Source organism: Drosophila obscura, unplaced genomic scaffold (assembly GCF_018151105.1).
Source record: "Drosophila obscura isolate BZ-5 IFL unplaced genomic scaffold, ASM1815110v1 contig_4, whole genome shotgun sequence".
NCBI lineage: Eukaryota > Metazoa > Arthropoda > Insecta > Diptera > Drosophilidae > Drosophila > Drosophila obscura.
Genome location: NW_024542828.1, coordinates 2892828 through 2915224, shown reverse-complemented (window position 1 = coordinate 2915224; position 22397 = coordinate 2892828). Strand labels below are relative to the sequence as shown.

The following is a 22397-nucleotide window of genomic DNA, read 5'->3' as shown; positions in this document are numbered from 1 at the left end:
CTCTCTAGCTCTCTCTGTCTCTAAAGGCAAATGCGGTTTGGGTTTTGAACGTGTTTTTTATATAACGTTGTTTTTTTTCCATGTGCATAGTTTGGTTGTTGTTGTTATTTTTATAAACTTGTTGTTGTTGCTGGATTTGTGCATATTTTTGGTGGGAATATTTGGCATTTTGTTTTTCATGGAATTGGAATTTTGTCTTGTGTTCCGTGAGGAGAGTGGGGAGGAGATACAATAACTAGACGCGAGATAGAGGTCTGGTCTCTGAATCTGAATAAATGCACTCAAGAGGGAGTGTGAGTCATTCATTCGTTAGATCGAGTACGAGTTGCATTGGAAAATGTGCAGGAATAGGTGGGAAGCCATTTCAAAGATCTATTCCGCTCCAGTCGCTATACAATTGTACCATAGATAAATCATTTAATTGAGAGAAATAAATGAGAAATTCATTTAATTTGAATCATTTTTTAATATGTATTATCCTATTCCAATTTAGTCTCTTTCTCGACATCAGTCCACACTCCACAATCCACTCGACAGTCCACACAATCCACTCTGATCAGATCCACACTCACCTCTGATGACTCCATTGGGTCTTGTGCAATTTTACTGATTATCTCATAATCATCTTCTCGTGTGCCTCAATTTGTTGTTTAATGATGCTCGTGGAAAATTAACCATGGATTATATAAATAGTAACATAAGATAAAACACAAGCAAAAGCAAACAAGCCACCACCAACAACCTGAGCAACAAATTTGATTTTATTAACTTGAAGCTGCATTTCAATTTTGGCATTTACAACATTTTTGTTGTTGTTGTTGTTTTTTTTTATGTATTTTTTGCCTTTGCTTGTTGATTTATGCCGCTTTTTGGAGTGCCGTCGTGTGCCCCGCCGCATTCAGTGAAAGTTGAGTTTGAGGTTCAAAACAATGTTTTGCCTAAAGGTTGTGTCAATGAACTGGGCTGCCACCAAATATGGTGGGTCTACTACTTGTAGTTTAGGGATTAAGGTAATCTTTCAGTCTTCCGTCTTATCGTAGCACGAGCCAAACTCAAGATGTTCTATTTATAAACTGTGAACTACCATAGGCGGCACTACTAGAAAAATGGGGCCACAAATATGGTCTACACACTTTACAAATTTAGTTAATCTTTTGGTAAAATAGCCTTATCATTGTTTTTGGACTTGCAATGACCAAACTCTAGGGAATGACCCCTTCCAAAAATGTTCTGAATACTCCTATAATTGCGTTAGTTTATTGGCCAAAGGCCTTATCATTATGGACTGCCTCACGTGCCCCAAATAAATTTAAACCACAACAATAGGCTATAATCGAAGTTCTGGGGGTAATGTGTTTAAAATTATAACCCACCTGATGTTTTGCTCGCGATAAGAAAGGGCCTTAAAAAAGGCCACGCGAAAGAGTTGCGACAATTATTCCTCCGATCACTTTCGATTCGATCGTAGCGATAAGGCTGCTTGCTTGCTGTGTATCCACTGTGTCACACGCGAAAACAAAGAATAACACAATTACTAAATGGAATTCCTTGGGCGGCCAAAATCGATGGATTTCCTCTTTCTTCTGGTTTTATTGTTATTGTATTGCTTGCTCTTTTATGGGGGGCGCCGTTTTCTTGGACTGCTTCTTGATGGCTGTATTCGTATTAACCGGTTTTTGGGGGCTTATGTTTATGCTGTTGCTGTTGCCATCGCTTTTGTTGTTTCTTTTACGCAGACGCGAGGAGAGTCGAGTCGAGTTTTTGGGGGAAACTTTGGAAAATGTTGCAATGTTGCATCGAATCCAGCAAATTGTTTAAGGTTTCAATTTAAACGAAAATCTTAAGCGCACAATTTAACAAAACAAAAAACCATTCCCGAACAAAACACACACCACACGCAAGCGCAGTAGGGGAGACTCGTAGAGGCGCACAGGAATGCAGGCAAACAGGTGTTGGCTTTTCAAATGCGCTTGCCGTTTTGTGGCGTTTGCCCTCGCTGCTTTATTTATAATCTTCTGCTTAGTTTTCTTTGGCTTGTAACAGCACTTTGCACGCGGCGTTTATATCAATTTATGTTTGAGCGTGTTGTTTGTAATTAAACACCTGTTGCGCGTCGAGAAAACTGAAAATCGAGACAACGCGCCGCGACACACAACCTTTTCGTTTGAAAATTTCGATTGTTTTGTTTGTTTACTCCACATGCAGAATTAGGGATGTATATACTATATATCGATACATATTTCAGTATCGGTATCTTGGTGCGATAGGCTATCGGCATGCACTTAACCGCATGGTATAACCATATTAGGTATGGCGCTCTTTGGTATTTCTGCTATAAGCTGCAATACAGCCACACTTGAACACTGTACTGTGACCGCTTGGCGTATATTATATATACTATTATGAATATTATTATACTTTTCTGGATATTTTGAGGTAGAAATTGAGTTAATGGTATATTTACGGTATATCGGCTTATAAAAGTATATTTAATCAAGATCGAATCTATTTTTAAAGGTATATTAAAGTACTTTTAAAAATGATCACCAAACTTCATTTAGCGCACAAAAAAATACCGAAATGGTTCGCTCTCTCAAATCGTGGTGGTTTTTGAAAATTTACTCTCTGTTTCGAGGTGAAGAGAGCGCTTTCGTGAAGACTTCTTCCTCCTTTTCGTGGTGTGTGCCGCATGTTCCTAACGGGAAATACGATGTACAAAAGTCCATACGCATAGAAGAAATTATTTGCTTAGGGCTGAGAGGACTGAATATCAAAAATATGGAATAAATAGAACGTTAATATTTCCACGAAATAAAGAGGAGGATGGAGCTACAAGAAGCCTTTACAAACAGTATTATTTTCCGCGGCTTAACAAAGGGTGCTCTACTTTTTAAATATAGGGGTGTTAAGTGGGTTAAGTCTATGGAATGGTATTTAAATGGTATTTATCGAAGCTGAATTTCATGGTATTTATTTTTTGACCGGATGGTATATTTACTCGACAAAGGTCACACTGGTGACGACATTGCTATTTTTGTTTTGCGTTTCACAAGTTCTGGAAATATGTCAGACCTCTCGTACCTGGAGACAATCTCCAACAAGGAGCTGCTGGCCAAGTGCCTGGAACATGGCCTGCCCGGCGTCCCGGTGACTGATACCACACGCGCTGTCATAATTCGTCGACTGCGCGCCACCATTTTAGGCTCGCCTCTGAACAAGCGCAAAACTGTTCAGGGCAAAACTGCTGCCTCGGCAACAAAGCAGCAAGCTACTCCTAGGCGTGAAACCATACACGGCAGCAAGGTGACGCCCGCAGCGGAGAATGTGAGACGCACAGCAGGTAAAAGCCCAAGTCGCATTGCCAGCAGCAGCATCAGCAACAACAACAACAACAGCATCAACAAGCAGAATGAGCGTAGTCGTCGCACGGTTGCCTATGGCCTGGACAATACATCCGACTCGGGACGCTCTGTACAGACCACAACCACCGTCTCGGATGTGGGCTCCCAGTCGGAGGACGATGACTATTATGTGGTGGATTCGCCAGTCGCACGGTACTCGAATCTGCAGCAAACGTCTCCCGATCGCGAGGATCCACGCCGGTCTGTGTCGTTGACCAAGTCTGGAGTGCTGACCACATCCTACACACGTGAGGTGGAGCAGCCGCACTATGAACGGCACGAGGAGTACATACCCAAAAGCCACAACTATGAGCGTTCGCCCCTGAACACGCTGCCCAGCTACGTGCCGCGCATCGTAACACCCTCTAGACGCCCTATGAACTTAGATATGGCGGCTCTCTCCAGGACGCAGAACGTACAGACGCAGCTGAACTCGACCAGCTATCAGGAGGATGCTGGTTACAGCCAGCCGCAGCCTATTCGTGCCCCACGGAACACATTCAGCGGCTCTGCCAAGCCTTTTGGCGCAGCGGCGGCTCCATCTCAGCCGCGCCAGAGTGGACCAACTGGTGGCTTAAGGCAGCCACTCCAACCGATGAACGCACCCATGAACACGCTCTATCCGACACTGAACCAGTTCTACGATCAACCGGACAACAACGCTCGGCCCATTGAAACCGACAGCGAATCGGAGGCAGAAGAGGAGCCACAGCTACGAAGTAGCCACCTATCGCAGACACGCTCATCGCCACTGGCACGTCCGCCACTGCCAGCCAGGCAAAGGCAAGGACAAGTGTCGCCGCCCATGGTACAGTTCCGTGAGCTGTTCCGCTCTCTGGATCGTCAATATCATCTCAAGTTCTACTTCCTCCTGTGTGTGACTGTGATGGTGGCCACCATGTTGTACGTGGCCCTGACTCCCGCTGTTTGACTCCGTATATTTTGGACTCCATTTTGGACTCCGTATATTAATTAAAACAAAAAAGACTTGCATTAAAATGTTAAAAAGGGAACAGGCTCCGATCGGATGAGGAATAAAAACTTGTGTGCACTTAAAGAATTCCCCCAAGTACAGCAGGATACACAGGATACGGGCTAGATAGAGTTCAATCGCCAAGTCTTTTATTTCTTGTGTTGCTTAAGATTTTCACTTTATACATAATTAGAAAAATGTACTACATTATAATTATTTGTATTAAATAAACTAATTAAATGTAAATGTTCAGTGTTTTGCATTTTGTTTTTGTTTTGTGTGTTTCTTTCAGTTTTAAGAGCTTTTATCGGAGCAGGGGGATTTTATTGGGGATCTTTAATCTACTATTTACACGCTATTGAAGAGTGGAAAACAAGTTTTGTGTAAAATCGTAAGGATCTGGGATGACAGAAGGATCTGATCTGATCTGCTAGGGAGCGCTTGTGGGTCGGGCGGCGATGCAAGGACATCACATAGAGACGAATCGCTCTCAACAAATGACACAAATGGCTGGCTGGCTAAGTGGCGCTGACGCTGGCTGACTAATTGAAGTGGAACTTGAACTGGAAGGGCGACCCGTGCTGGAAGTGGGCAAACGGATGCTGGCCACCACCGCGCTGGTTCGCCTCGGGGTCCAGGGGATCCTCGCCATCGTCAAACTGACGCCGCTTCTCGGGATCTGTAAGTACCTCCTTGGCCGCTGCAATATCGATGAATTTCTTTTCGGCCACCTTCTTCTCCTCGTCCCTGAAGTTATCTGGATGCCATTTCTGGGCCGCCTTGCGGTACGCCTTCACAATCTCCTGCTTGTTGGCCGTGCGCTTAACGCCCAGTATCTTATAGTAGTCCCTGCGTTCGGCCTGCTTCTGTAGCTTCTTGGCCTTCTGTATACCCTCCTTGGCTCGCAGGCTGTTCTCGTCCAGGTCGAGGGCTGCCTGGAAGGAGTGTATGGCATCGTCATACATTTCGGTGCCGATCAGAGCATCGGCACGATCACAGTACACTTGGGCATCCTTCATGATATCCAGCGCTTCCTTGCACTGCGTCAGCGCCTTGCCAAACTCTTCGTCGCCAGTGTAGCAATTGCAGAGAATCTTGTGCGCCTCGTAGCGTATCATCGTCTCCTCGGGCTCGTGCTTAAGCACCGCCTCGCCAGAGACTATGCAGTCGGAGAATTGTTTCTCCTCCCTTGCCTGCTCGGCATTCGACAGCTGCTTCTCCACCTTTCGCAGCTTCTTGTAGAAGGGGAAGCAGAGCTTGTGCTCTGGATCGAATTTCAGACACTCGCGTATCTCCTTCAGGGCATTGGGGGCATGTCCGATCGTGTACAGCAGCTTGGCAATGTTGTAGTGCCCCTCCGTGCTGTCCTGGGTCAGGCGATTTACCTGCCTGAGGTCCGAAATGGCAGCGATGGCATCGTTTACCTTGATGTAGAGATCCGAGCGTGTCTGCCGGAACGGCACCGACCACGGCGACAGCTCCAGCAGCTGTGTAATCAGGTTAATGGCATTGTGATAGTCGCCATGGGCAATCTGTTGCTCCACATTATGCCACTGCTCCTTGGCCGGCTCCAGACGCGAGTACTGTTCAAAGACCACACCATTGTTGGGCTCCTCCCGCAGAACCTGACTAAAGTCCGACAGCGCCTGCTCGTATTCGCCGCTCTTCATGTGCACCAGACCACGTTGGGCGCGGGCCGCCGTGAAGTCTGGCTTCAGTTCGAGCACGCGACTAAAGTCCTGGATGGCAAAGCGTGTCTTGCCCAGGGCCAGATAGACGGTGCCCCGCTTGAACAGCGTCAGATAATTGTTGGCATCGCCCTCTGCAAAGATTCTCCAAAATTAAATACGCTCGAAAGGACAAGGAATATCGTTAGCGTTCACCCACCGACAGCCGCATGGTAGTGCGTCAGGGCATCCGACAGCTGTCCGCGGGCCAATAACTCTTTGCCCAACTCCAGATGGTTGTCGACATCGGCCTGGTTTGGCACTGCCTCGGCGCCTGCATAGAACAATGACGTGGATCTAACTAGTTGTTGACAAAACACACACAAATCTGATACACACCTTCCAGGAAGAGCTCCAGCAGCAGCAGCACCACACAGGCGGCCAACCTCTTCTCACCGCTGCCCAGCATAAGCAGGTCGCTTAAGGGCAAAGCCATGGCTACGTGTACTCTCTTTCAGGTGGGTGTTTGCGGTTTATGTGGGCGTGATTTCAAGTTGATGGCCGAATCGACACGCACGTCAGATGTGCCTAGCGTGGCAGATGTCTGGGCTAATCTATACCGTTGCACCTGCCCCTCCCCTCTCTGCCAATGACCGCGTTGTTGTTGTGCGGCGTTTATAGATTTTGTGTCCGTTTTTGGTCAACTTTTGGAACCCAGACTCTTTTCTCGTGCTCTTTGCCCGCTGGAAACACAGGGGTGGGTGGGGTGTGTTTGTTCTGTTATTTAATCGTTATGCAAATCGCTTTCGGTCTCCATTGGTCATCGTCGCCGCATTATTTTCTGACTAGCGACCGATTTTCCGGATCTGATCTGATGGACTTTTCGCCTATAAATATTAGAAACTAAACACTGACGTGTTTGTGTCAAATACTTAACCCACTTAAGTCACCATTAAAAAACCATATTTAAACGGGCGAAGAACTTGAGAAAAATAATATGTTTGTAAATTCGTATTGTAGATTATATCTTTTATCCTTATTTGAAATTAATATGATCCCTATTAGCACGCTAAAAATTTCAAGTTCCGTATTTTTCGTGGGAATATCCCGTGGTCGACAATGGGCTAACGTGTTATTTTACTGATCGAAAATTATATTCCTCAATTTTGATATACAGCATAATATTACTAGCCAGCTAGGACCTTCAGCACTGAATATATAGTTTTATCCAATAACTTAATCAATTTTGTACAAGATTGACTTATTTTAAGTACTCCTATATATTGGATTGCTTATAAAATATGGATTAAGCAATAAAGGTCAACACAAATTTCCACTTAATAAATTGTATACTTGATAACTACACGGTAACTACACATTTGCTGTAGAGCAACTACATGTCGAATCGACATTGTCGATGTAATTTTGAACAGCGACTCTGCCGTGCGGTCGCCGATTGGCGCCAAATTCAAATAAAAAACGACTATATATTTTAAAATTTATGTTTTTATAGACCACTAATTTGGTAAATATATATGGAACTACACATAGTAAAATTCAGAGTACATTGATATTTTAAATATGACATACTTTTTCGGTAGATATTGTAAATATTATTTGGTTTTTTCTTCTTTTTCTTGAAATAAATGCAAATGCATTGAGCATTAAGTGTTTGGTTGCCGTGAAGCTTAAAGTTCTCTTTAAGTATTGCTTATCGCTAAATGGTCGTCAATGGTCGTGTGCTTCAAGTGGTGTGAGAGATAAGTACATATATATCATGAGAGACAGCCCTCGGGAACTGAGATTTGGTTCTGGAACTTATCCAGCTGAATTTGTGCATATGGTTACATGGGCTTATGGTACTTTATGGTCTTGTATCGTATGGTATGGTATAGCAGAAGAGTTTATCATTTGAGAGAGTATAAAGCTTTGTCCTGTGTCAGCATTTGGTCTAATGATAAGGTTGAATGGAGGGTATGGTTTTTAGTAGCTTGGTTTTGGTAGTTAGTCAGTTTAGTAGTAGTTAGTAAGAGCTACGCTCTTTCTGTTTGTGCTTGGCTACAACAGCTTTAGCTTTCTTTTTCTGTTCCACTTGGTTAAGAAATCACAATGTTTATCAAATCATCCAGGGAGTCCGGTGAAGGCGTCTCAGAGGCATGTGCATGCGTCTTCTGCATATGAGCTGAAACGAAAGGATACTTTAAGTGCCGAGTCCCATCCGAGACGGTCACTCAAATACTTTTCAACTTAATGTGCGTTACGAAGCGTTCCTGGCACAGATCGCATTTGTAGTAGGTGTTGCCCGTGTGGACGCGTTGATGCAGCCGCAGAGACTTTTCAAATAGATAGGATCGGCCGCAAATGTTGCATTGAAAGTTCTTCTCCAAAACTGGCAGAGAAAAAAAACACATAAATTGGCATTCTGCACTTAAAAACTAGTTCATTTACGCACCTTCATGGCTGAGCCTATGCTGTGTGAGGACATACTTCAAGGCAAAGGCCTTGCCACACACATCACACACATTGGGCTTCTCCTTCTCGTGCGTCTTGATATGCCACTTCATGTCCTGGGCCCTTTTGAAACGCTTGGAGCAATGTGGACAGGCATGCGGCCTGTCCTTCTCCGAGTGCACGGCGGCATGTCGATCCAGGGCCGACTTCATATTGAATCTCTGGGTGCAGCTGTCGCACTGAAAGAGTCCCGAATACTGACGCTCCCGCTTCTGCTGCAGCACACGCTTGTTGTTGGCTATAACTGGCACACTGGCCGCACGCTGCAAATGATCCACGGACATGTGATGTATGAGATCCTGCTCGGTGCCAAAGGGCTGGCGGCACAACATGCACTCGCTACGCTCAATGGGCGTTAGATTCTCCCTGTGCCGCTCCAGCATGTGTATCCTTTTCTCTGCATACGAGGCGAATACTACATAGGCATAGGTAAGCACATTATTAAAGGGGGAATAGTCATAGGTTTTGGATGTGTAACTAGTGGTTAGTGAGTGGGTGTCATGAAATAGAAACACGATGCATGCTGCTCTCCAAGGGGCTTACATACTTGGTGGTTGGACTTGGGTTTGGTTGATATTTTTTTTGGTTTTTTGGTGGTTTAATAACTCTAATGATGTGGGCAAAGTACAAAACGTTTTGTTGTTAATTATTGAGTGCATGCTTTTGGCTAAAAAGAGGTATACAAAAAGAGCTAAATCAGCCATTATGTTTACCGTTGCTTCAGACTTGACTAACACACAATCTATGTATAAGAAGCAGCTGGAAAGGAGCTGGCTCTGGCTGGGCCACAGTAGTTCTATGATATTAAAACGCTGGTTTGAATGTGAGAATGTTTGATGATGCGACAAATTGATATGATTAATGTTTATTGTACTCTTAGCCTCCCCGCAAACCTGACTTTAATCAAGCTATTCGGGGATCAATCTTTGCTGCATTCCTGTCTTGCTCTGTCTCTCTCCACTTACCCTCCGTACAGTTGGCACATTTGTAGGGCTTCTCCCCACCATGCTGTCTATAGATGTGCCATCGTAGTGTCTTTAGGTGTATGAAAGCTACGGAAAAATATATATTTAGTAGATCAATCGCCATCGGCATAGGTAGATGCATACTTTTACCACAGAAGCCACAGTGCTCGCTCTTTCTGGCACTGGCGCCCGTATGGGTGGCTTCGTGGCATTTGAGGTGCCGCTGATTGATGAACAAACGCTCGCAGCCGGTCTGGCGGCACTTGAGCTGCCGCTCCGGATTGTGCCATTTCATATGATAGTTGAGACTCTTGCGTGTGAAGAAGCGCTTCTCACACATGGTGCACTCAAAGTCCGTCTCCGAGTGATACTTCTCGATGTGGTGGCGCAGATTGTGGCGATCGCTGTACTTCTTGCCGCACACCTCGCACTTGAACTGCTTCTCCACATGACAGCTCTTGATGTGCACGGTCCGGGAGGCTGCATCCTGAAAGCACTCCTTACACTCCGGACAGTTGTACGGCTGATCTGGATCGTGGCTGGCATTGATGTGCTCCAGGAGCAGCTGCTGCAGCTGGTAGCTCTCCTGCGGCTTGAAGCAGTACTTACAGGCATAGCTAATGGTCAGTTCCTGAGTGGCCTCATTATCATCATCATCATCATCCAGGTATGGTGGCTGTGATTCGTCGTTGTCTGCCTCGTTGTGGCCTATGGTTTCCACAAAAAATTCTATTGGGGGGGCAGTGGCAGTGTTTGGTTGTGTTTCGGTTGAAACCGTCGTTGTTGATGTTGTCGTTCCTATAATTGTTGCTGTTTCTGGCGCAGCATCCGCTTCTTCCTCTGCATGGTTGTCATCCTCCAAGCTGCTGGCATCGATTTTGTCATAGATGTTCGACAACTTTAGCTGCGCCTCCTGGCAGCCCAGTCGAAATGTGTAGATGGAGCAGAACTTGGTAAAACAGTCGCTGCATATTTTCTGTGGCAGTCCATCATTGGGGGAAATCTGCAAGTGTTTGTTGGAGGGGTGGTAACTCTAATCAAAACTCTAATCTCTCATAGTCTTAATTCGATTTAGTGCCGACAATTTTATCGGATCGGTACAGTTTCCATTTCCATTTCCAATTGAAATAAAAACTACACATTTAACTTCAGAATAAGTCATGCATTAGTAGTACCTTTAATAGAGTAAATTCAATAGAAGCGCTTGTTGATTGAATATAAACTAGTTGTCATGGAAACAGCGGACTGACGGAAATGGTAGGATTTTTAGGCTTTATAGAAGTCTTTCTTTGGCTTATAAACATTTATAAATAAACCGATTAGTAGCTTGGAAAACCTCACGAACATTTTTCATATCTTTTGCTCAAAACAATATTGAATTGAGTTCAAAGACCTCTGAGTAAACGTAATCAGATCCCAAAGCTCAACTCAATGCAGTTTTCAGTGCATGCAGACTTTCACTTTGGTTGGAAAATGAGTAATTTTCAGTTTGCCAACTACACGAACAAGTACAAACATATGTATGTATGTAAGTGATGCACGTCGTAATGTACGTACCTTCAGATTCCAGTGGACAAACTCCAGTCGTATTTGGGCCATTTCACTCTGCCAGCATGTGGGATGGAAGAGATCCAAAAAATTGTTGCTGCCATTTTCGAAATCGCAAACAAACATGGAAATCGCACAGGTGCGACACGTTTCCATGGCTGCAGCAGCAAGCAAAGTGCACCGAGGAGCGGCCACATCAAACCGCAACAACGCCCAACAGTTCCATGGCCAGTGGCAGTTTCAGCCATAGGCAGTGGCAGGTATGGGTATGGGTATGTGTATGGGGCATGGGTGGGGTATGGGTGTGCGTGTAATTATGCAACTCTAAAAATTGCGTTTCACTGGCGCCTCTCCCGCTCCACCATCCAACAAATGTCGCTGTTTGTTTGTGCCAAATCCAAAGCCAAATTCCCGTCTAGTCCAGTGGCCACGCAGTAGGATGCAAAAAAACATCTGTAGCACAATTTGCACACACTTTTCAGCACCAATATTTTCGCATGGGATGCTGGGAGCGAGCTCCTGGACTAGGGCACTCAGAAAAGTTTTGTGTCTGTATCTGGGTGACAGCGGGGTGACAATAACAACAAAAACAACAACAGCAATCCATTGACCATATCCTGCGGTCCTGCGCCTGTGTCTACTGCTGCCATCCGATCCGACGAAGTTGTTTGGAGCGCACTCCCGCGTGAACTGACCTTCAATGTTTGGGTTAAGCTGCTTTTGCTTGCGAGTGTCGTGTGTCGAGAGATTTAATGGACTGCAAATATACCCCCCACAACCACGACCACCCAGCCCACCCGCACTGTGCAGCAGGGCCAGTCAGCTGTTTGTTCGGCCTGCGCATAAGACCCGTTAGTGAGAAGCAATCAAAGCAAAGCTCTTTCGCAAAAATGGCAAGCCGAGAGTTGCACAGTGGGCCAAAAGCAGCATGAGTGCAGCTGAGTGGAAATGGTTTAGTGGCCCAAACTCCCGTTCTTGGCTTTCCCATGCCACTGTACCTGTACTATTAAGAGAGCGGCCAAAGTCAGCCACTCTCGCTCTCTTTTGGTCTCTCAAAAGCTTTTTCCAATGGAAAGCTCCGCGAAAATAGTTACAGTTCAGATTTTAAACTAACTTTATACCTATTTACATGTAAACTTTACAGAATAGATCCTGATATTATCTTTAACCTAAGCAACTGGGCTAACTAGCTGGGCTGCAAGATGCCCAAACTTTCCAAACACAATTTGGCCGCATTTAGCTTGGCCTCCTTCTTATTGTTGCACGGCCGATTGGGGGTGTACGATTGCCCATTGATCTCCACGGAGAAGAGAAAACTGCGTATGTGAGACGGACCCGATTCCTGCTGCAAGGTATACTGTGGCGGCGTCCACCGGTTCTTCGATGTCAGCTCATTGAGCACACAAACGGGATGCTTGTCCAGCGTTACTACCATTGGCGGAGGGCCACCCTGGCCAGGAGGACCACCGCCGCCGCCGCCACCGCCACTGTTCTTGTTTTTACGCTGACCCGCCGCCGGTCGTGGCGGCTGCAGTTTGATATCATCGCGCGACACCAGGCCGCGTTTGTCCAGTTTCACATCCAGCAGGAGGGGCTGCAGGGAGCCCGTCTTGCACCGTCCCAGTCCCTCGCCGGGCTTCCAGCCCATCTTCTGCAACAGAGCCATGCCCATGCCGCCGGTCACTGGCTTGGTGGAGGTCAGCTGATCCCGGCGTACCCACAGCTGCGGTCCGCTATTCAGCTCATGGGCCTTCAACACATGGGCGCCCGTGCTGCCCGTGAATTGGCCTGGCAGGTGCTTCGAGGAGGCCCACGAGGACATGTCCCGCTGTGCGTTATACATCATTTTAATGGCCTCGCAGTCGGTAGGATTTGTCTGCAGAATGATTCAGATTGTCAGATTGGCATGCGGTTGCTAGAGGGTCCCTGGGGAGACTCACCTGTAGCCGACGGATAGCACTGAGCCGCTGGGTGATGATGCTCGACACATCCATGCTGAGCGGCAGCGACTCCGGAAAGATCGAAGCACTGTGTGACGGCTGCTGCATCGCTGCTGACCTGCTGGGGGTCACTGGTGCTGTGGCAGATGGTATGGGAACCTCAGGCACAAATGCTATCGGAGCGGGAGTGAATGCAATTACTGGAGCCACAGCTGGAGCTGGAACTGGCTCTGGACGAGGCGGAGGAGCAGGTGCGGGAACGGATGCTGGTGCGGGCACAGGTGCAGGGGCAGATGCAGACGCAGAAGAAGATTCCAATGCCATTGCCCCTATCGACTTAAAGGCGGGCTCTTGCTTCTCCAGAGGCGGTATGGATTTGGCAAACACATTCTTCTGTATGTCCTGGAAGATATTCGTAGATTGTTTGGCGGGCGGTAGCGATGGGAGGGGCGCCAATGAATCCTTCCGCTCAACCGGCACCCAGGCCTCGGTTATGCGATGCGCCTGGCCAGAGGACACGGGGAACTGCATGGTTATGGCCTTGGTTTGATCCTCCCTCCGCGGCAATATCGGCGTGGAGTTGCGGATGTGCATCACAATCGGTTCCCGCTCCTTCAGCTGAAAGGGGTGGTGGAAAGCCTTGGCATTCCCATTCTTATCCGTATCGGACTCCTCGTCGGAGCTGAGATCGGACAGCGCGTCTCCGCTGGATATCTTCTTGCAGAAGTCCGTCAGATCCTGGACGGTGCGTCCGCCATAACGCATCTTAATCAATACCCTGTCCTTCACCTCGGGCGTCATATCGGCCACTCCCGGCAGATTGCCCCGCTTAAACATGTGGATGGCATTCTTGCGCGCCACCTCCAGCAGCCGCTTCTTGTCAATCCCCAGATCTCGGGGTCGGGAGCGTGAACGCGACCGGGATCTTGACCGCCGTGGCCGTCTCGAACCCGAGTCTCGAGCGTTGCGTTGGTGCTGCTGGGGGGGCTCCTCCTTGGGCTCTTCTTTCACGTCGTAGAAGCTGTTCTGAGGTCGCCGACGTCCATTAGAGGAGGCCTTCTCTCGCAGATATGATTCCTCGTCGGAGAGCGAGACATCGGACATTTCGCGAGCTTTGGTACTGGGCCGTTCGCTGTCCCTGTAGCCATTGTAGAAGCTGTTGTGGCTGCGGTCACGTTCTCGTTCTCGTTCCCGATCCCGCTTTTCCCTTTTTGAGGGCAGGACATCCGCCGCATGGTTGGCTCTACCCGAGGGTCGTTTCTTAGTCTCGGGCTTCTCTTTCTCCTTGACACAGGCAGACACCACAGAGGCAACAGGAGCAGCAACAGCTGGCCTCTCCTTCTCCTTGGCCTTGTCGCGATCCTTTTCCTTGGTTTCTTTGTGTTTATGCTTGTGCCTTTTCCGCTTATGCTTGTGCTTGCCCTCCGCATCCGATTCGGACCACTCGCCATCCGATTTGGATGCTTTCTTCTTTTTTTTCTTCTCCTTCTTGACCTTTTTGTGCTTGAGCTTTAGCAGGTTCTTGTCGTCGAGCAGTTCCGCGGGCGGTGCTGCATTGAAAACGCCAAAGAGTTCGGCGAGTATTTCGTTGGATGACTTCACCGGCGCAATGTCCTTTTTATCGTCCACGGAGGAGCCATCGCCATCACAGTCCTCGTCATCGTCTTCCGTGTCGTCATCCTGCTGCTGGCCATTGCTGTTCCTTCGCACCTGATCCGACTTATTTTTCGCATTCAAGGCTCGCAGCTTGGCCTCAACCTCGGCATCAACCTTCTCCGATTTAACAATGCCAATCTGCGGAGGAGGTCCACTGGGGGAAGAAGAAGCCACCGACTGTTCCAATTGAGAATTATCAACATTCGAGGCGTGCTCCAAATTTTCTGTCATTGCTAGGGCCGTGTCGTGTCACCGGGCAGGCCTTAAACATCCATTCATGTCGTACGTACTAGTAGTTTTTGGTCTAATCTAATATGCTTTTACAGTTTTTTTCCCCCCGTTTTAGAGGTGTCAAACCATCGAGGGCACTATCGATAGTATCGATATTTTACTGCTAGCCTCTGCTATCGACGGTTTTGCGACTATCATGATAGTATCGAGCTACAGTCGTTGCGCTTTTGATATGTTTGGATTGGCTGCTATAAAATACGAAGACACATTTGTAAACAAATCGACAGGTGGCATCTAATTTTTAAAATGAACAAGATCCTAAAAGGTTTCAATAGTTTTTTAATGATTATTTGAGGTTTCAATGGTTTTTGAATAATTATTTGAGACCTATACTATTACGATAGTATCGATTTTTTTTTAAAAAGATTCAAAGTTGATATTCCTTGATTTTGATATTCGGTTTAATATTACTAGCTAGCTGGGACTCTCAGCCCTAAACAAATAATTTTATCCGATACATAAATTTTCAACAATATTGGAAAGTTTTCAGCACTCCTTTTTATTGGATTATTTACATATTAAGGTTCAAACGAAAACAACATAAAACGAATGTGACGTCGTTTTGTGGCGTTGATAGACTCGTTCGTTGAAAGAAGGAAATATGTCTGGCTGGGCTAATTTATCTACTTGGTTTGGAAAGTTGAAAAGGCATGAATAAAACTAATTCTTTGAATGGTTTTAATCGTTTAATTTATCTCCGGTGGAAGAAAATCCTTATGTTTTGCTCTCATGACATGTAACTTTGACTGAAGATGAGCTTTTAAGTGTGTGTTGCGCTGGAAAGTTTGATCGCAGGTGGCGCAGCTGCAAAAATAATATAAATCAATCGGGGGTTTGCCGAAACAATCAAAATAGATTTACTCACTAAAATGCCCTCACGCCAGTGTGTATTAATTCATGCCGCTTGCGCCCGGATGCCGAGCTGAAACTTTTACTGCAATGGTTACAGGCATACGGTCGTGCATTTGTGTGAATTCTGAGAGTTAAATAGATAGATATTAGTTGGAATTATATGTTAGTTTAGGTTAATTTTACTCACCGTTCGTGTATTACGCGGGTTGTACTGTTGTGAAAAGTTTTGTCGCAGTATTTACAGGCATAGGGTTTTTCGCCTCTGTGAACAATCCTTTGGTGGAGCGACAGCAAATGATCTGTGTAGTACTTTTTCCCACAATCCTGACATTCAAAATTCTTGATGCCCGTATGCCTGATCATGTGCAATTTGAAGTTGCTCTGATCGGTAAAGTGCCTACCGCACTGCTCACAGACACAATCCCGACGCCGCTGTTGCCGCTTCCTTTCGACTATCTCCTCCTCTGTTAAATTTTTCCAAGTCGTGTATTGTTTCTTGGCTTTGCTAGCTGGCGATGTTGCAGTTGGTATTTTCTTGGGTCGGCCTCTTTTCTTGGTTTGGGTAACCAACACAGGTGACAATGACACATTGTCAGCTTGAGAGGATCTGCCGCTTGAGTTGTTATTTTCGGAGAACTCCGCGAGCTCATCGTGCTCGACTTCGTCATCACTGCTGTCATAAATGCTACCCAGCTCTTTCTTCAGACTCGTAATCAGAGAGTCTGCATCATGAGCAGTGTCCTCCTCCTCGTCACTACTATGGTTCGGTGGGTCGTCACCTGTGTCGAACAGCTCGTCCATATTTGCATAGGAATAGTCAAGATCACCAGATGACATGGCCGCCAGCTCATTGTCCATTTCAATCTCTTGCTTAATTTCTGTGTCCTCATCATAGTCCGTCGCCAGCTCCGAAGGAGTCCTGCTGCGATTCTGCCGCAAGTTCTCCTGCGTCTGGATACAGAGATTTCGGAACACGATTGCCTGAGTCAAGTCGTGCAAACAACAAGCACAGATGCAACTGGGCAGCTCTGGATCATTCACCAGCTAAAAATTGAAGTGGAAATTTTGAGATTTGTCGACTTTTTTTGTAACTCGAAGGTTTGAACTTACCAATATCCCGGACACCAATTCGATGTTCAGCAACAGCGTAGAGTTCTCATTCTGGAATAGATTCTTGGCCTTGGTGTTGTAGATGACGCCCCCGCAGATTCGGCATTGGAGCGTCATTTTAGATACATATTTTTAATTTTATTCAAATGCAAACAAAATAAAATATACACAGCTGTTTGTAATCGGTTCTCGATAACGATATGCGCCATTTCTTCACTGCACTGTAAACAATAAAATAATCCAATTAAAAAAATTAAATCACGCCTATACGTGGTGCTGGGTAACTATTGCGACGACTACTCTACTACAAGCGCACCGTCCACACAGCCGGAGTACAGTACAACATGCCCAGGATATGTCGCATTTGTGGCCAAGAGGCGTCGATATACCTATTCTGCCCGAAGAACGGCCACTTGATCCGCCAAATTCTATCCATAACAGGGGTCGGGGTAAATACACAAAATAAATTATACGCAAGTTGTATTTGGCTGATTAAATTAATTTCCGTAGCTAAATGAAAAGGAGGGACTCTCCAGCCATATGTGCGACAAGTGCGTTTTCGACTTGGACTGTGCCATAAAGTTTCGGCAGCGCTGCATCATCTCGGAGAAGCGTAATCAGGAAAAAGCAAATTCCACTGGCACGTCCGTTGCCAGCATAGAGGAGAATTCCGACTCGGAAATAGAGTCTTATGGGCTAAACACCGATGAAGAGAACGCTGATGATTATGCTTTGGAATATGAATCAGAAATGTGCACGCAGAACAATAACCCTGTGGAGCAAGCGAAAAAAAAGCGCAGCGGCAGATATGCTGCAGGGCCGTATATATGCGATGACTGTGGAAAGTCTATAAACAGCTGGAGCAACTTTCAAGAGCACAAACTACGGCACTCTGGTATCAAGAATTTCGTGTGCCAGTTCAGGTAAAACATATTCCCCCAAATATATGCCATGCTACCTGCTAATCAGCAGCTCCCATCCTCATTAGTGAGTGCGGCAAACGTTTCGCCACTCGTAAGGAGTTGGTGCGACACAACCGCTGCCACACGGGAGAGAAGCCCTTCGTCTGCACCTACTGTTCTCGTCGATTTTCAGATGCGAGCTCGCGCGAAGAGCACCACAGACGCCACCGCAATGACAAGCGTTTCGAGTGTAAAACGTGTGGCAAGGGTTTCGTGAGCTCTGGCTGCCTAAGGAAGCACATCCTCACACACGCATCAGCAGACGAGCGCAAGCATGTGTAAGCATTGCCAGTCAATGATCAAGGCACAAATAATTGGTTCCAATTTTATTTACAGCTGTGGCATCTGCAACAAGCGCTTCTTACGAATTGCACAGTTGCAAAATCATTTGGCTACCAGCACACACATGGAGAAGGCACTGGAGGCAGCTCAGACAGTCGTACAGCCTTCAATCACAAGCATTTTTTAGAGACGATTCGATTTTTTATTGAATATTTATGTATTTATGCATTTATATATATTAATAGCATCATATTCGCGTAGTATATCTCTTATTTTGTATAGCTTTGGGCGGTTTCACAGCTTACTGGTCATAATACGAGTGGTATATGATTTCTTAGCCTTTCTTAAAGATCTGAATCGCAGCATTCGATTCTATATTGATTATTCATATATTTATGCATCTAATTTGATTTTGATACGTGTATTTCGTATAGCATTGTGCGGTTTCACAGCTGGATGGTTTTCCTTCGGCGGCGATGTTTTGCTCCAGCATCATATACGCGTGGTATATCGCCTATTTCGTATCGGTTTGGGCGCTTTCACAGCTTGCTGGTGGGCTATTGTGGCAAGATGTTGCTCCAGCTGGTGCTTACGGGGAAAGGTTTTATTACACGGCAGACACCTGAAATGGAAAATTTCTTTCCTTTCTCGCTATAGCTATATTAAAAAGTACATACAAGAAAGCCATCTCCTCCGTGTGAGTTAACATGTGGTTCTTCAGGACATTAGAATAGGAGAAGGACTTGCCACATGTTGAGCAGGCAAAGGGCCGTTCATTTGTATGAGTTCTGCAGGATATATAAATTCAGTGAGGGGTGCTACCATTGGCATGGATTCTCACCTTTCATGCCGTATGTTGGAGCTTCGATCTGCAAACGAACGGGAGCAGTATTTACACGTGAACGGTTTCTCGGCCGTGTGCACTCGTATATGGCGACTTAGTTCCGAGGGACCCGCAAACGTTTTGCTAGAGGAAATTATGGATAATAAATTCAGTATGATTCCAGCGATCTCTCACTCTCTCACCTTTCATTACGGTTTTTGTTGGCTAAAGACGAATAGTAATGCAAATAGCGCTGGCACTGTAATGGTGTCTTGGCCGTGTCCGTTGGGTCCGTTGTAGTTTGGCCGAGGCAAATTCTAGAGGAAATTATGGACAATAAATTCAGTATCCAGCGATCTCTCACTCTCTCACCTTTCATGACGGGTTTTATTGCCTCCAGTCACAAATTGTTTAGAACAGTGCTGACACATGTATGGTCGCTCGCCCGTGTGTGTTCGCATATGGCACTTTAACGCATGGGAAGAACCAAGCATCCTGCTGCAAACTCTAAAGGTTCGTTCATAGAATACAACATTTGTACAAATCCTAAATCTAGTTTCATACGCACCCGCATTTAGCCATCTTCTTCTCTGCCAAACAGCGTTGCTTGCCAACGCTGTTAGCGGGCAAAGGATTGGGCTTATTAACATTCTTAGAAGTTGGAAGATTGGGGTTAGGCTTTTTGTTAGAGCGTTTCGGCGTCTCGATGATATTTTCGGTATCACTGCCAGCATTAGCATATCCTAAATCCTTCTGCAGACTCGCAATCAGCAACGCAGCAACTTGCGGTGTCTCGGCAGCATCAGTTTCGTCGAAATCAGATCTTCCTGCCAACCCCTTTTCCAGACTCGCCATCAGAGAGTCATCATCCTGTGCCGCATCAGGTGTTTGGTCGTCGGACCCATTTGCTTCCAGCTCCTCTAGCATATCCGTAACCATGTTGTCGGCGGCGGTTATTTCTTCTTGCTCATTCTCCTCGTCACTATCTAGTATGTGGATTGATAGTGCCTGGTTTTCGTCCAGCTCTTCTCCTTGCATACTCGGAGCCGGGGAATGGGTGTCGGAATCCTGATCGGATTCTGGGAATCCCTTAAACAAGTCTTCGTTTTCATCATGGGAAACATTAACATCATCCGTCGACACGTCCTGTTCATTATCCAAACCATCAACGGCTTGTGCTTGCTCATTCTCCTCGTCACTATCTGGTATGTAGCATACTGGCATTTCGGACGGAGTCGTGGACCTGCTGGGAAGTTGCTGCTGCAGCAGAAAGTCCGCCTGAGCCCGAACGCGATTTCGGAACACGACTGCCTGATTCAAGTCGAACAAACAAAACGAGCATAGGCAGCTTGGCAGGTCGGGATCATACATGAACTACAAATTGCAATAGGTATTAGGATAAAATGAATTTTTCTTTACTTGATGGATCGAGCTTACCGAGATCCCGCTCACTGCTTGGAGGTTCGAAAGCATCTGCTCGTTCTCCATGTGGAATATATTCTTGGCTGTAGTATTAAAAATGTCACCCCCACAACCTCGACATGTAAACGGCATTTTTATGTTTTATGGTGTTGCACACCAAGGAAATGCAATTTTCTTTTTTTATCAACTATGGGAATACAAATTGCGCGCATACGAAGATCTACACATATATAATCAGCTGGTTATAATCGTTATCGATTATGACTGGCAGTGTGACCGCAGCGTGCCAATTCTCAGGAAAACTACATACTATGTAGTTGCCGTGTAGAAATCGTACAGTTATTTGTTATGTGTAATATTTAAACATTTATTTACAATTATTATATGTTAATTAAATTGCACTAGTATAATTCCGAAGTCCCCCGTAACGCCTCATTTGTCTGATGCGCTCTCATAGTTTGCTGGTGGGTCATTGTGCCGATGTGTTGCTCCAGCTGGTGCTTACGGGAAAATGTTTTATTACACGGCAGACACCTGAAATGGAAAATTTCTTTCCTTTCTCGCTATAGCTATATAAAAAGTACATACAAGAAAGGCTTCTCCCCCGTGTGAGTTAACATGTGGTTCTTCAGGACATTAGAATAGGAGAAGGACTTGCCACATGTTGAGCAGGCAAAGGGCCGTTCATTTGTATGAGTTCTGCAGGATATATAAATTCAGTGAGGGGTGCTACCATAGGCATGGATTCTCACCTTTCATGCCGTATGTTGGAGCTTCGATCTGCAAACGAACGGGAGCAGTATTTACACGTGAACGGTTTCTCGCCCGTATGCACTCTTATATGGCGATTTAGTTCCGAGGGACCCGCAAACGTTTTGCTGCAGATCCTGGAGGAAAATGGTCAATCAGTCAAGGAATAAATTAGATTTGTGTGTGTTATACGCACTCGCATTCGAAAGGCTTCTCAGCCAGGTGACGGCGCATGTGAATGTTGAGGGCTGCTCTCTTGGAGTAGATGTTGCCACATATTTCGCACATGATATTTGTGGGCTCTTCATTGGACCTGCACACACCGGGCGCTTTTTCCTGACCATTTTCTGCTGTGGAGTTCCGTGGTCGGCCACGACCACGTTTGGCTAGCCGTGTTTTACGAATCTTGGGCTTTCGGAAACGTTCACTGGGTTCGTAGTCACTATCGCTAGCGTTTTCTAACAGCAGGTCATTATCATCGACCTCCTCCACCACATTCATGTCGCCATATGTCGCTTCAGCTTCTGCGATTCCATCCTCCAAACGCTCTTCCAGCATGGTGTCTAGTTCAATATCCCCATCGGCATCAATAAATTCGCTGGCTGCCTCGTATATATATTCAATGTGATGCTCTTCCATGCTCGGAGGATCGTCTGTAGGCTCGCATTTCATCTCCGCCTTAAAGCAACCAAAGAATCAGGATGTGTCGGAGAATCATAGCAAGCATACTTTAAACGCAGCTTACCTTGACAATATTATCGGAAAAGGCTTGCTCGCTGGCCTGGCACAGTTCTCGGAATTTATGTGCAATAGTAAGGGTGTCGACGCAATTAAAGCAAAGCATGCTTACCATGTCCTGAAGTGGGGCTAGCTGCAAATATGAAGAAATTAGTTGCTGTCAAATTGGGGTCTTGGGGTCTGCACACATGTACCTTGATGCTGCCGATTTCTTCAATTTTTCTCACGAGCTCTGGACACTCGACGTTCTGCTCGTCGAAAAGTGGTGTCATTCCGTCCGAACTTAAATCTTCTGTTAAACAGATCCTACAAAGCATGTATTCGGGCATATTTAAAGACTTGTTTTGCAACTAAATAAAATAAATAAACAAGCGTCTAGTCTTCCACTTTTTCACTGCTTTCCCTGGTATTTTTCACATATGGGCACACTTCAACAGCAGCTCGGTATTTTTAACCTATTAAGGGCCCATTTTCATGGCAAGAGTATTTATGGACACTTTGTGTGA

At 46.0% G+C, this 22397-nt stretch overlaps 8 protein-coding genes across 9 annotated transcripts in view; 2 read left to right on the top strand and 6 right to left on the bottom strand.

The window, feature by feature from the left end:
- The window catches only part of LOC111071913, a 39955-nt gene extending 37786 nt beyond the window's left edge, over positions 1–2169 (bottom strand). For both annotated transcript variants that reach the window (XM_022363464.2, XM_022363486.2), the window contains exon 1: positions 1374–2169. The gene's annotated coding sequence lies outside the window, so the exon portion shown is untranslated. The remainder of the gene's footprint in view (positions 1–1373) is intronic.
- An 839-nt stretch (positions 2170–3008) lies between these two features.
- LOC111071983 (LEM domain-containing protein Bocksbeutel) lies at positions 3009–4619 on the top strand. Its single transcript, XM_022363551.2, has one exon. The coding sequence runs from the start codon at positions 3064–3066 to the stop codon at positions 4330–4332; it is 1269 nt and encodes a 422-aa protein (XP_022219243.2). The 5' UTR covers positions 3009–3063; the 3' UTR covers positions 4333–4619.
- Positions 4502–6945, bottom strand: LOC111071974 (dnaJ homolog subfamily C member 3). Its single transcript, XM_022363537.2, has 3 exons — positions 6441–6945; positions 6262–6375; positions 4502–6196 (listed from the first exon to the last, which is right to left on the bottom strand). Exons 1-3 carry the CDS (start codon positions 6535–6537, stop codon positions 4917–4919), a joined length of 1491 nt encoding a protein of 496 aa, XP_022219229.2. The 5' UTR covers positions 6538–6945; the 3' UTR covers positions 4502–4916.
- A 976-nt stretch (positions 6946–7921) lies between these two features.
- LOC111071964 (zinc finger protein 2) lies at positions 7922–11338 on the bottom strand. The gene is made up of 6 exons (XM_022363528.2): positions 11075–11338; positions 9662–10520; positions 9518–9604; positions 8494–8967; positions 8281–8430; positions 7922–8223 (listed from the first exon to the last, which is right to left on the bottom strand). Exons 1-6 carry the CDS (start codon positions 11219–11221, stop codon positions 8138–8140), a joined length of 1803 nt encoding a protein of 600 aa, XP_022219220.2. The 5' UTR covers positions 11222–11338; the 3' UTR covers positions 7922–8137.
- An 826-nt stretch (positions 11339–12164) lies between these two features.
- On the bottom strand, positions 12165–15033 carry LOC111071523 (protein Son). Its single transcript, XM_022362931.2, has 2 exons — positions 13006–15033; positions 12165–12941 (listed from the first exon to the last, which is right to left on the bottom strand). Exons 1-2 carry the CDS (start codon positions 14890–14892, stop codon positions 12252–12254), a joined length of 2577 nt encoding a protein of 858 aa, XP_022218623.2. The 5' UTR covers positions 14893–15033; the 3' UTR covers positions 12165–12251.
- A 591-nt stretch (positions 15034–15624) lies between these two features.
- Positions 15625–17107, bottom strand: LOC111071486 (zinc finger protein 287). The gene is made up of 4 exons (XM_022362870.2): positions 16915–17107; positions 15992–16848; positions 15818–15928; positions 15625–15756 (listed from the first exon to the last, which is right to left on the bottom strand). Exons 1-4 carry the CDS (start codon positions 17029–17031, stop codon positions 15639–15641), a joined length of 1203 nt encoding a protein of 400 aa, XP_022218562.1. The 5' UTR covers positions 17032–17107; the 3' UTR covers positions 15625–15638.
- On the top strand, positions 17104–18385 carry LOC111071509 (zinc finger protein 90). The gene is made up of 4 exons (XM_022362907.2): positions 17104–17363; positions 17425–17837; positions 17903–18154; positions 18213–18385. Exons 1-4 carry the CDS (start codon positions 17259–17261, stop codon positions 18343–18345), a joined length of 903 nt encoding a protein of 300 aa, XP_022218599.2. The 5' UTR covers positions 17104–17258; the 3' UTR covers positions 18346–18385.
- A 171-nt stretch (positions 18386–18556) lies between these two features.
- On the bottom strand, positions 18557–22306 carry LOC111071468 (gastrula zinc finger protein xFG20-1-like). Its single transcript, XM_041594935.1, has 13 exons — positions 22086–22306; positions 21899–22024; positions 21350–21831; positions 21156–21290; positions 20992–21102; positions 20806–20937; positions 20419–20542; positions 19550–20355; positions 19354–19488; positions 19185–19298; positions 19000–19125; positions 18836–18946; positions 18557–18780 (listed from the first exon to the last, which is right to left on the bottom strand). Exons 1-13 carry the CDS (start codon positions 22218–22220, stop codon positions 18651–18653), a joined length of 2667 nt encoding a protein of 888 aa, XP_041450869.1. The 5' UTR covers positions 22221–22306; the 3' UTR covers positions 18557–18650.
- Positions 22307–22397: the final 91 nt, after the last annotated feature.